The following is a 13,403-nucleotide window of genomic DNA, read 5'->3' on the forward strand; positions in this document are numbered from 1 at the left end:
CAATGTTGTAGATAGAAGTGGAACTAGAACAGGGGGTGAGGTGTCGGTTTCCCTAAATTCCTTTATCATTATCAAAAGGTCCCATCCTTTGGGGATTTTGAGGAGGGAGGTGGTTCACGGCAAAATATTTCTACAGCCAGTCCAGGAAGCACTGCTGCCTGTCAAAACAATTAGTATGCCCCAAGTGCTGGATCACATTTCGTATGGGGTCTCTGATTGGTTGGGGTCTGTGGTTGGGATCACTCAAGAAGAACGAAGCAGGAAATAAATGACATCAAAACAGCCACAGGGAGACAAAATTGTATGGGAAAGCAGTATAGGAAAAATAGGTTTTAAAGGGTTTAGGGGTTCAGCTCCAGGAAGTTGCTAATTACAAGATGACAATAAATCAGGAGAACTTTTGCAACAACACTAAGTGGGATCGATTATTCACTTACTGTCTCTTCATCAGGAAGAATGGGGCATTTCCTGAGTTTGAAAGCGGTTTTCTGGAACTGGAACAGAGGATAAGACATTTTTCAGAGAAGAGGATGGTATTGCAAGAGGTGCTACTTGCATTTAAAGGTGAGGTCAGCCTGCTGGAGTCTGATTAAAAGAGTTGATATTCACACAGGGTATTAATTCAAGAAAAGGATTATGAAATCTCATACCCTCCAACATTTCTTCGATGAAAATAGGGACGTCCCATTCCGTAATGATAATTTCACTATTTATACCTCACACATATTATTATGTTGCCCCAGCATCCTGGGCAGCTTCCAACATATATAAAAACATAATAAAACATTAAACATTTAAAAAACTTCCCTATACAGGATTGCCTTTAGACAGCTCGGGGTTTGGATAATTCCACACCCTCCAACATTTTTCCAATGAAAATAGGGACATCCTAAGGAAAAATGGGACATTCAGAAACCAGCATGGCTTCTCTAAATCAGGGGTGTCCCTGGAAAATAGGGTCACATGGAGAGTATGAAATCTTCAGGTGGAATTCTGCCTTGAAATTCACATTTTTGGCTCAAAGTAATTCTGCCTCTACTTTTGGATTTTTGCTGATTTTGCTCAAGAGATCATACTTTTTGACGTTTGCAGTTGCAGCCTCAAATATTTTCGTGCAGGTGCATTTTGCTTATGCTTGTACTGCATCATGCATTTTGTAGGCTTATGGCTGCGTAAACAGGGAACTGAATGTTTACAGATTTTTAAATAGGCCTTGCTGAAAGGCTGTCACAGGATTCAGGATTACAGAAGGTCAGCATGAGAGGAATATAACATCTTGAGAATAGTATTCGTATTGCACCGTCTGTAAGCAACAATGACATTAATCTACAACAGACTGGATTAAGCAACATGGATTTGAGAGAAGGAGATCCCATTGAGTAGATGCACTCCAGTACTGCACATACAAAAATTAGACAGACTCTTATGTACATATATGTCTCCCTGCTCTCCCCCTTTAAGGTTTTGGCAATAAGAAGCAATTCTCTAAGTGCCAATCTGTGGGACCCCAAGGTTTGCAGAAGTGTAAAGATGCCATTAGAAAAAGAGCCCTAAAGGGAAGACGGAATCTTCCAAAACAGCCCAATGAAAATAGAGCATGCTCAGTGGCTACTGAATGCTGACTGGCTGTTGGGGGAGGGGGAATGGAATGGAGTATCCTGAAAAAGGCCTAGCTGAAACTCGAAAAACAAGAGCAATCCACCCTGCAAAATTTTGTTGCAAGTTCCATTGGTTAGGACCAAACATGGGGAAGGGATTATTATCTTTGCCATTCTTTCTTTCCTCAGAGATTTTGCAGCTGGAGCTGGGGAACGATGCAGAGCCATCTTTCTTATCTGGTAAGGCAGCGCGAATATCTCCAAATGGCCTAAGGCTTGTAGATTTAGACAGTACTAGGCTTGAAGGACCATCTAGTCTTGAGATGGTACGAGGCAGCTTTTTAAATTCCTGGGTGGATGTTAAGCCTCAAATGATAAATTTAGTAGCCTCAGAGCCAATCTAGATATAGTTAGGTATGCCAACAGTCTGCTATCAGTGTATATAGCACCTTCCAGACTTCTATAATCAAACCGGATTCACCTCTGTCAACTGGAGGCTCAGGTAGCGTTAGCAGCTAGAAATGCCAAGACAGGCGGCATTTTTCCATCTCCGCTGTATCAAGCAGTTGGTCCCTTACCTCTCTCGCCCTGATCTGGCCACAGAGATCCATGCGACGGTCACCTCCAGGCTTGATTATTGTAACTCGCTCTATGTGGGGCTGCCCTTGAAGCTGACCCAGAAACTCCAGCGGGTGCAGAATGCCGCGGCGACGCTCCTTACAGGGTCCTTGCCGTGGCGTCACATTCATCCGGTGCTTTACCAACTGCACTGGCTTCCGGTGGAGTACAGGGTCAGGTTTAAGGTGCTGGTTTTGACCTTTAAAGCCCTCTGCGGCCTAGGACCCACGTGCCTATGGGACCGCCTCTCCTGGTATGCCCCGCGGAGGACCTTAAGGTCTACAAATAAACAACACTTTGTGGAGGTCCCAAGCCGCAAGGTGGTTAGATTGGTCTCAACTAGGGCCAGGGCCTTTTCCGTACTGGCCCCGACTTGGTGGAACGCTCTGTCACAAGAGACCAGGGCCCTGTGGGACTTGACATCTTTCCTCAGGGCCTGCAAGACAGAGCTGTTCGCCTGGCCTCTGGTTTGGACTCAGTCTGACCCTTATGTTTCCCCCTCCTTATGGTTTTGATTTATGGGCTACTACTAAAATGAGGCTGCATTTTAAAATGTATTTTAACCCGTATTTTAATTAACTGTTTGTTTTTTTCCTTTTTTCTTTCCTATTATGTTTTATTGTCATTTTATTGGTGTTAGCCGCCCTGAGCCCAGTTCTGGCCGGGGAGGGCGGGGTATACATAAAAATTTATTATTACTATTATTATTATTATTATTATTATTATTATTATTATTATTATTATTATTTAGCTACTGGGGCTGGTTCGATAGTTGCAGCCATTCCTGGAGAGGGAAAGCCTTGCCACTGTAGTTCCAGCAATGGTTACTTCAGGGCTGGATTACTGCAATGGGCTCTATGTGGGGCCTTCCTCACACTTTAGCCAGAAGCTGCAGTTAGTGCAGGATGCTGCAGCACGATTGCTGACACGATTGCCTTGTCACCTGCGCTCAGAGATCTGCCCTGGTTGCTGATTTGCTACTGAGCCAAGTTCAAGATGTTACTGTTAGCATATAAAGCCTGTAACAGCCTGTCTACCTACGAGATAGCATTATCCCACATGCACCAACTCAACTGCTTTATTAGTGGGAATGGCACGAATAGAATCATAGAATCATAGAGTTGGAAGAGACCACAAGGGCCATCGAATCCAACCCCCTGCCAAGCAGGAAACACCATCAGAGCACTCCTGACATATGGTTGTCAAGCCTCATAATACACATTCTGCATTTGTAATAGCTTGATTGTTTAGCGTGGCAGCAACTGCTCTTTGGAACTCGCTGCCTATTGAGATCAAGCAGGTACCTTAACTGTACTCTTTTTGGTACCTGCTAAAACATTTCTGTTTAGACAAGTCTTCCCAGATGCTTAGAAGGTTGAGGTAATTTTAATCTATTTTACTACTTTTAACTTTTGCGTGTTTTAAAGAATGGCTGTGGATTTTTCCTCAATTTTATCTTTTTTGAAAATTGCTTTGAAGTTGCTGGGGTTTTTTTTTTACAATCCAGTGGTGTATAAATTGTATGAAATAAATAAGATGAATAAATGTGGGCTAGTCTCTGCCCTCAAGGAGCCTACAATAGAAAATCAGCGTTGGACAAAAGTACAGTGGGAGATGGAGAAATAAGGGTAGGAATGGAGCAATTGCTATTGAATGTACATTTTATTTTTAATCAAGCAGGATTCTGATCGCTTTAAATTAAGCAATCAAAAATAAAATCAGGCACTTTAGAACAATTATGCATAATGAAATTTGATTTTAAAATGACATCAAATTGCATCTGCCACGGGTCAATGAATAAGGGGTTAAGCCAATGGCTTTGCATTGGCTTTTGATTGACTATTGTTCACTGAGGAGATTGATTATATTCCTAAAATTTGCTATGAAGAGCATGTGGAACATCTTTCCGGAGACCGTGCAAGTTGCAAACAAAGCTATTGGTGGTGGAAAATCACAAGCTAGAATGCTCCATGATGTCAAAAAAATCTCCCTGCACATAGAAAGTTAGTATCTCAGGGAAAAGGCTGGGGAAATGGTCACAGGGGACTGTACATCCTTGGGGAGCTCCATTCCATAGTATTTCTTTTGATACTTGTTTCTGCTATTTCATGAACTGGATTTCCTGCTGGTTGGGTTCTTCCTGCCCAGTGGCAGCAGTGGGGAACCTCAGGGCCCAGAGACCAAACATGACTGTCCAGGCTTTGCTTTCCAGCCCTTGGAACTCTTTCCTAACCGTACCCCTGACCAGCCCGGCTTTGCACCCTCCTTGGGAGTTCTTGCCTGGCTGGAATGTGCCCTTCAAATGTTTCTTCTTTGCTCAGATGGACAAAAGAGAGAGTTGTGTGTGTGGAAACCACATTGGTGTACAAAGGTAAACATTTGCATTTGTTGCTCCACCCACTTTTGCCTCCGGCCCTTGGAAGATTGCTCAGAAAAGGCTCCTAACCTCTCTGCCCCATGATGTTTTAATTGTACCGTTTCATGTTGCTGTTTTAATGGGCTTCATTTCCCTCTGTCTGTGGAAGCTGCCTTGAGATACCATTGAAATGGGTGTATTGCTGAGTAGAGAATCGAATGAACAGACAATGATGTGCAACAGACATCTGAAAAGTCACCCTCTCTTTCCCCAGGGTGCCAAGGAAGGTCATCATTCTACTCCAGATTTCTACATCTTCACAGAAGATGTGGAGGAAAAATAGAGCTGGTTCAGGTAAAGGGATTTGCAAATACGTCTGGTCTCGTGTCCTGTTCCCAACCAGCTGAGTATGGGAAGCCGCCAAGCAGGACTTGAGCACAATAGCTCTCCTGCAGGTTCCAGCAGCTGGTGTTCAGAAATCTACTGCCTTTGACCATGGAAGCAGATGATTGCCATCATGGCTAGTAGCCACTGATTGTCTTAGCCTCCCTGAATGGCAGCAGGGGAAGGAATAATAATAATAATAATAATAATAATAATAATAATAATAATTTTATTTATTTATATCCCGCCCATCTGGCTGGGTTTTCCCAGCCAACCTGGGCGGCTCCCAGCAGAACATTATTATTAATAATTATTAAAAAGCAATAAAACATCAAACATTAGAAACTTTCCTAAACAGTGCTGCCTTCAGATGTCTTCTAAAAGCTAAGTAGTTGTTTATTTTCTTGACATCTGATGGGAGGGCATTCCACAGGGCAGGTGCCACTACCGAAAAGGCCCCCTGCCTGGTTCTCTGTAACCTCACTTCTTGCAATGAGGGAACTGTCAGAAGGCCCTCGGAGCTGGACCTCAGTGTCCGGGCAGAACGATGGGGGGTGGAGATGCTCCTTCAGGTATACTGGGCCAAGGCCGTTTAGGGCTTTAAAGGTCAGCATCAACACTTTGAATTGTGCTTGGAAACGTACTGGGAGCCAATGTAGGTCTTTCAGGACCGGTGTTATGTGGTCTCGGCAGCCACTCTCAATCACCAGTTTAGCTGCTGCATTCTGGATTACCGTATTTTTTGCTCTATAAGACTCACTTTTTCCCTCCTAAAAAGTAAGGGGAAATGGGTGTGCGTCTTATGGAGCGAATGCAGGCTGCGCAGCTATCCCAGAAGGAAGAACAGCAAGAGGGATTGCTGCTTTCACTGCGCAGCGATCGCTCTTGCTGTTCTGGCTTCTGAAATTCAGAATTTTTTTCCTCTTGTTTTCCTCCTCCAAAAACTAGGTGCGTCTTGTGGTCTGGTGCGTCTTATAGAGCAAAAAATATGGTAATTGTAGTTTCCGGGTCACCTTCAAAGGTAGCCCCACATAGAGCGCATTGCAGTAGTCCAAGCAGGAGATAACCAGAGCATGCACCACTCTTGTGAGACAGTCCACGGACAGGTAGGGTCTCATCCTGCATACCAGATAGAGCTGGTACACAGCTGTCCTAGACACAGAAATGACCTGCACCTCCATGGATAGCTGAGAGTCCAAAATGACTCCCAGGCTGCTCACATAGAGGACAAGGTGATCCATTAAGTTACCTAGTTCTGAGCCATTAAGGTTTTATAAACCAATAGTTATAAAATTGATGCTTTTGAATTATGGTGCTGGAGGAGAGACTTGAGAGTCCTATGGACTGCTAGAAAATCAAACCTATCCATTCTTTTTTTTTTTTAATATACTTTTTATTAAGAAATTTTTATAACCACAAAAACATAACAATACAACACAATAAACACAACAAACAAACAAACAAAAACAAAAACAAGTACAATTTCAGATCTTATTTTCTTATACCTTTCTTCTCCGACTTCCTCATACCTCCCATTTCTGTATTCCAATTTCTAATCAATTATTCAGCAAATCTTCCCTTAATTTAATTTAATTTACTCTTCCTTATTCTCCTTATCTTGTCCATTACTAATAGTAACCATTTATTTTCTAATCCAACATCATTTTAACTTTCATTAATTTTGTAATATTTCTTTAAATAGTCCTTGAATTTTTTCCATTCTTCTTCCGCTGCTTCTCTTCCCTGGTTTCGGATTCTGCTCGTCATTTCTGCTAAACCCATGTAATCAATCACCTTCATCTGCCATTCTTCCAGGGTGGGTAGCTCTTGTGTCTTCCAGTACTTCGCAATGAGTATTCTTGCTGCTGTTGTAGCATACATAAAAAAAGTTATATCCGTCTTTAACACCCCTTGGCCGACAATACCCAAGAGAAAGGCCTCTGGTTTCTTAGGGAAGGTATATTTAAATACCTTTTTCAGTTCATTATAGATCATTTCCCAGAATGCCTTAATCTTCGGGCACGTCCACCAGAGGTGAAAGACTGTACCTTCCTTTTCCTTACATTTCCAACATTTATTATCAGGCAAATGGTAAATCTTTGCTAGCTTGACTGGGGTTATGTACCACCTATAGATCATCTTCATAATATTTTCTCTTAAGGCATTACATGCCGTAAATTTCATCCCGGTGGTCCACAACTTCTCCCAGTCAGCAAACATAATGTTATGACCAATGTCCTGAGCCCATTTAATCATGCTTGATTTGACCATTTCATCCTGTGTATTCCATTTCAGCAGCAAATTATACATTTTTGACAAATTTTTAGTGCTGGATTCTAACAGTTCAGTCTCCAATTTTGATTTTTCCACCTGGAAGCCAATTTTACTGTCCATTTTAAACACTTCGTTTATTTGATGATAGTGCAGCCAATCTCTCACTTTCCCTTTTAATTTCTCAAAGCTCTGCAATCTCAGTCTGTCCCCTTCCTTTTCCAGAATTTCCCAATATCTTGGCCATTTAGACTCCATATTTAACTTTTTAACTGCCTTAGCTTCCATTGGCGACAGCCACCTTGGGGTTTTGTTTTCCAACAAATCTTTATATCTAATCCAGACATTTAATAGTGCTTTTCTGACAATATGGTTTTTAAAACCTTTGTGTGCTTTAACCTTGTCATACCACAAATATGCATGCCACCCAAAGATATTATTAAAACCTTCTAAGTCCAAAATATCTGTATTTTCAAGAAGCAGCCAATCTCTTAACCAGCAGAAAGCTGCCGCTTCATAGTACAGTTTAAAGTCTGGCAGGGCAAATCCCCCTCTTTCCTTTGCATCCGTTAGTATCTTAAACTTTATTCTGGGCTTTTTGCCCTGCCAGACAAATTTAGATATATCTTTTTGCCACTTCTTGAAACAATCCGTCTTATCCACTATTTGCAATGCTTGGAACAAAAACAACATTCTTGGCAATACATTCATTTTTATAACTGCAATTCGACCTAACAAGGAAAGCTTCAGATTTGACCAGATCTCCAAGTCTTTTTTCACTTCTATCCAAGTTTTTTTCATAATTATCTTTAAATAAATTCACATTCTTAGCTGTCATATTTATCCCCAAATATTTCACTTTTTTAACCACAGTCAACCCTGTCACATTCTGAAACCTTTCTTTTTCAAACTGTGTTAAATTTTTCTCCAATACCTTAGTCTTTAACTTATTCAATTTAAATCCTGCCACTTGACCAAACTCTTGAATTATTTCCAAAACTCTTTTCGTGCTAGCTTCTGGCTCTTGTAATGTAAGTACCAGGTCATCTGCAAATGCTCTCAATTTATATTGTTTAGCTCCGACCTGAACCCCTTTAACCAACTGGTCCTTCCTAATCATATTTAGCAAAACCTCCAGGACCGATATGAAAAGTAATGGGGAGATAGGGCACCCCTGACGTGTCCCTTTTTCAATCTTGAACTCTTCTGTAACCACATTATTTACAATTAATTTTGCTTTCTGTTCAGAATATATTGCACCTATACCATTTTCAAACCCTTGACCTACCCCCATCCCCCGGAGGTTCTTCAACATAAAACTCCAAGATATATTGTCAAACCTATCCATTCTGATGGAAATCAGCCCCGAGTGCTCACTGGAAGAACAGATCCTGAAGCTGAGGCTCCAATACTCTGGCCACCTCATAAGAAGAGAAGACTAAACGACTAAACAACAACAACGAATCAATAGTATCACCTTGAACTTGGACCAGTAATGAAATGGCAGCTGGTGCAACCATGATATGATTTGTGATACATAGTGTTCTGCTTGACCACAAGCTGAAAAGCCTCTGCATCTGTTCAGAGGTGCCGTCTTCCTTGATGCGTCACATGTCATTGGAAGGAAGAGCGCCACGTGTCAACAAGCAAGGCAGAAGTGGCCCTGTGTTCCTTCATCCTTGCTGACTGTCTTTTGTGTTTCAGGAGCCTGTGTCGTTCGAGGAGATAGCTGTGCATTTCACTGAGGGTGAATGGGCTCTCCTGGACCCCCCTCAGAGAGCCTTATACAGGGATGTCATGCAGGAGAACTATGAAAATGTGACCTCTTTGGGTAAGCATTCCTTTATCTTGTATTTTGAGTGTGGAGTGTGTGCATTATTGAATCCAGCTGATCCCCTCCTGGTGTTATGGGATTCAAGAAAGTTTGCATGGTTTTGTTTATTTACAAGTGCCTTCAGACCATACCTTGAGACCATGCTTACCCTTTCCAAATGTTTTTATCCCCTTCACTCTCTATTCACACAGCTGCTTCTTTGTCTGTCTGCAGCTTTGATGCTGTTTTTCTTTTTTAAAACAAGGGCTTCATGGGAAGGCAATCACAGCCAATCAGAAATCACACAGGTAGCATAAGAACAAATTCATTCTGGCTACACAGTGGCATTATGAAGCCAAATCAGAGCTAGGACAGGAAGCCCCGCCTTTACTCTGATTTGGCTTAATAACATTATAGCATAGAAAAATGTAATCGGGCCCCTAGCATTGTCAAATTAATCTGCTTGGTTAGATTTGGCTATGTTGATTGTCTATGATTCAGATTTTCTTTATTTGTAGCCAGTTGCCAATATAACAAAACAAGCAAGACAATACAGGAATATGTTAAACATATACATTTTTTTGTATCCAACACTGTCATTCCACTTGCACAATGAAACTCTGCTTGCACAACCAAACTTCCCCCTCCTCTCACCTGCAGCAAGCCTAGTGTACCCTCAAAATCTTCTCCAGAGGGTTGGAGGACTCTCTGGAGCATATTTTGGGGACTTGTGGGGGAAAGAGAAGTCCCATTGTGTGAGCAACTTGTGTGGCGTTGAACACAACCATTTGTCTTCTAAATTTACTCCAATTCATTTACATTAAATTTTAAAAAAATCACATTGGGAGTCTCAGCACTGTTTTGGTTCAAAAAAGTATCTTATAGCTTCTTGATGCCAGTGCATATAAATAACAAATGCGTGTATATCAGCCAACAACCATCTAATTTCGAAATCATTTTAGTTATTGACGCTCTAGAAAATCCTGACATGAATAGAGGAATCCATCCAATTTGGCCGTGTCAAAGTGTCATAAAGCGATATGATGCAGGAATAACACCTCAAGGCACGCTGTTAAATTTTATTAGGGTGGTTCAGCAAAAAACCTTCAAGTTGAATTAACAACACAGTTTTTCTTCTTTCTGATTTCACTTTTGCACCCAGTTCTTTCCCTCACCAATTCGGATCGAAACTCCTGGGTGGAGGAAGGGGACGAGTTGATCTCCCTGGGTCTACACCCTCCGGGCTCTGAGAAAGGGAACAAACATGAAGTCACCAGAACAGGTGAGAGAAAAGGAAGTCCAAGAGAGACCAGCACTGGCAATGGCTACTGGCAATGGTGGCTAGGCTATGCCTCCAGCGTTTGTGACTGTATAATTCTGAATGCTAGGAATTGCAACTAAGGAGAGTGCTTTTGCACTCAGGTCCTGATTGTGGGCTTTCCATAGGCTAGCCGCTGAGGCAAACTGTGGCAGAGTTGATGCCAGGATAGAGCATTCCATAGACTAGGGGCTACTACAGAGAAGACCTGTTCTGTTGTCCTCACTCTCCAGACCCCTGTCTGAGTGGCACTCAGCTGACTGTCTCAGGGTCCAGGCGGGTTCATATGTGGAACTGCTGCAGCCCTTCAGGTATTCACTGACCTATCTTTCCTCTCTTTATTGCAGTGCAAGATGGGCAGGAGAAAAAGGAGGAGGAGAATCCAGCAGCGGAAAATGCTAAGGGAGATGAAAATCCTAAGAAAGGCAATGTAAGAAAGGCAAGGAAGAACGTAGTGCCAGGAAATCCTAAGGTGGTCAAAAAGTCTAAGGAATACATTCTTAGGAGGAAAAATCAAGTCTCTGGAAATTCTAAGGAAATTGGGCAGTCTAAGAGAGATGTTCTGAGGAAAAATCAAGTCCCTGGAAGTTCTAAGGAAACTGGACATTCTAGGGGAGAAGTTCTGAGGAAAAATCGAGTTCCCAGAAATTCTAAGGAAATTAACCATTCTAGGAGAGATGTTCAAAGGAAGAATCTAGTGCTGAGAAATGCTAAGGAAATTGGGAATTCTAGGGGGCATGTTCTGAGGGAGAATCTGGTGCCAGAAAATTCTAAGGAAATTGAGTGTTCTAGGAGAGATGTTCTGAGGAAAAATCGAGTCCCCAGAAATTCTAAGGTAACTGGACATTCTAGAAAAGTTCTGAGGAAAAATCAAGTCCCTGGAAATTCTAAGGAAATTTACCATTCTAGGAGGAATATTCAAAGGAAGACTCTAGTGCTGAGAAATTCTAAGGAAGTTGAGTGTTCTAGGGGAGATGTTCTAAGAGAGAATCTATTTCCTGGAAATCCTAAGGAAATTGGGCATTCTTCGGGAGACATTCCAAAGAATAATCTAGTGCTGAGAAATGCTAAGGAAATTGGGAATTCTAGGAGAGATGTTTTGAGGAAAAACCAAGTTCCCAGAAATTCTAAGGAAATTGGACATTCTAGGAGAGACGTTATGAGGAAAAACCGAGTCCCCAGAAATTCTAAGGGAACTGGACATTCTAGAGTAGAAGTTCTGAGGAAAAATCAAGTCCCTGGAGATTCTAAGGAAATTGACCATTCTAGGAGAGATATTCAAAGGAAGAATCTAGTGCTGAGAAATTCTAAGGAAATTGGGAATTCTAAGGGGCATGTTCTGAGGGAGAATCTGGTGCCAGAAAATTCTAAGGAAATTGAGTGTTCTAGGGGAGATGTTCTAAGAGAGAATCTATTTCCTGTAAATCCTAAGGAAATTGGGCATTCTATGGGAGACATTCCAAAGAATAATCTAGTGCTGAGAAATGCTAAGGAAATTGACCATTCTAGGAGAGATGTTCTGAGGAAAAATCAAGTCCCCAGAAATTCTAAGGAAACTGGACGTTCCAGAGGAGAAGTTCTGAGGAAAAATCGAGTTCCCACAAATTCTAAGGAAATTGACCATTCTAGGAGAGAGATTCAAAGGAAGGATCTAGTGCTGAGAAATTCTAAGGAAATTGGGAATTCTAGGGGGGGTGTTCTGAGGGAGAATCTGGTGCCAGAAATTTCTGAGGAATTTGAGTGTTCTAGGGGAGACATTCCAAAGAAAAATCTAGTGCTGAGAAATGCTAAGGAAATTGGGAATTCTAGGAGAGATGTTCTGAGGAAAAACCAAGTTCCCAGAAATTCTAAGGAAACTGAACATTCTAAGGGAGATGTTCTGAGGGAGAATCTGTTGCCAGAAAATTCTAAAGAAGACACCTCTTTCAGAATGTGCAAAGAAAAAATGTTCCAGGGTCATGATAGGAAAAATGCAACTTGGCATCAGCACAGATCAGAAAGGCAGCAGAAAGCTGCACAAAAGACCAGTCAGGAGAAACCAATTCCTTCTCAGGATGATGGTGGGGACATTGGTCAAACCACTGCCCAGAAGGAGATCTGCAAGGACAGGAGGCAAAAAGCATGCCCTAAATGTGGGAAAGTTTTTAGTCAGAGTATACTGCTTCTTAAGCATAAGAGAACCCACACGGGAATGAAGCCGTATCAGTGTTTGGACTGTGGAAAAATCTTCAGCCAGCGTTCCCACCTTAATATACATAGGAGAACCCACCGCAGAGAGAAACCATATGAATGTTTGGACTGTGGGAAAGCTTTCCATCGGAGCTCCCACCTTGCTTCACACCGGGGAATCCACACAGGAATCAAACCTTACAAATGTTCAAGTTGTGAGAAGAGCTTTCGTCGGGGGCCTGACCTCAGGAGGCACCAGAAAACCCACACAGGAGAGAAATTGCATAAATGTTTGCATTGTGGGAAAAGCTTTGGTCTGAGCTCTAGCCTTATTAAACATGAAAGAATCCACACAGGAGAGAGGCCGTATAAATGTCCAGACTGCCTGAAAGGTTTCAGCCAGATGTCTCATCTTATTGTACACAAGAGGATCCACACGAAGGACAAACCATACAAATGCTCTGTCTGTGGCCATGGCTTTAGCCAGAAAGCACATCTCATTTCACATCAGAGAATCCACACGGGAGAGAAACCTTTTAAGTGCTCGGAATGTGGCAAAAGCTTTAAACTGAACTCAGCTTGTATGAGCCACGAGAGACGACACAGAAACAACTTGGCAGTTTGAATCCCCACAGTGGCATGAGCTCCCATTGCTCTGTCCCAGCTCCTGCCAACCTAGCAGTTCAAAAGTACGCCAGTGCAAGTAGATAAGTACAGTCATACCTCGTGTTACGTTTGCTTCATGATACGTTTTCCAGGTTGCGTCCTGCAGCGACCCGGAAGTACTGGAAAGGGTTACTTCTGGATTTCGCCGCTCGCGCATGCACATGTGCGCAAAATGATGTCATGCAGAAGCGCCGAATCGCGACCTGTGCA

General features: G+C 42.3%; 1 protein-coding gene across 1 annotated transcript; it reads left to right on the plus strand.

The window, feature by feature from the left end:
* The first annotated feature begins 420 nt into the window (after positions 1-420).
* On the plus strand, positions 421-13,152 carry LOC128408787 (zinc finger protein 37 homolog). Its single transcript, XM_053378809.1, has 6 exons — positions 421-564; positions 1,788-1,838; positions 4,847-4,926; positions 8,932-9,058; positions 10,203-10,322; positions 10,706-13,152. Exons 1-6 carry the CDS (start codon positions 531-533, stop codon positions 13,150-13,152), a joined length of 2,859 nt encoding a protein of 952 aa, XP_053234784.1. The 5' UTR covers positions 421-530.
* The last annotated feature ends 251 nt before the right edge of the window (positions 13,153-13,403 follow it).

Source organism: Podarcis raffonei, chromosome 2, assembly GCF_027172205.1.
Source record: "Podarcis raffonei isolate rPodRaf1 chromosome 2, rPodRaf1.pri, whole genome shotgun sequence".
In the NCBI taxonomy this organism is placed as follows: Eukaryota; Metazoa; Chordata; class Lepidosauria; order Squamata; family Lacertidae; genus Podarcis; species Podarcis raffonei.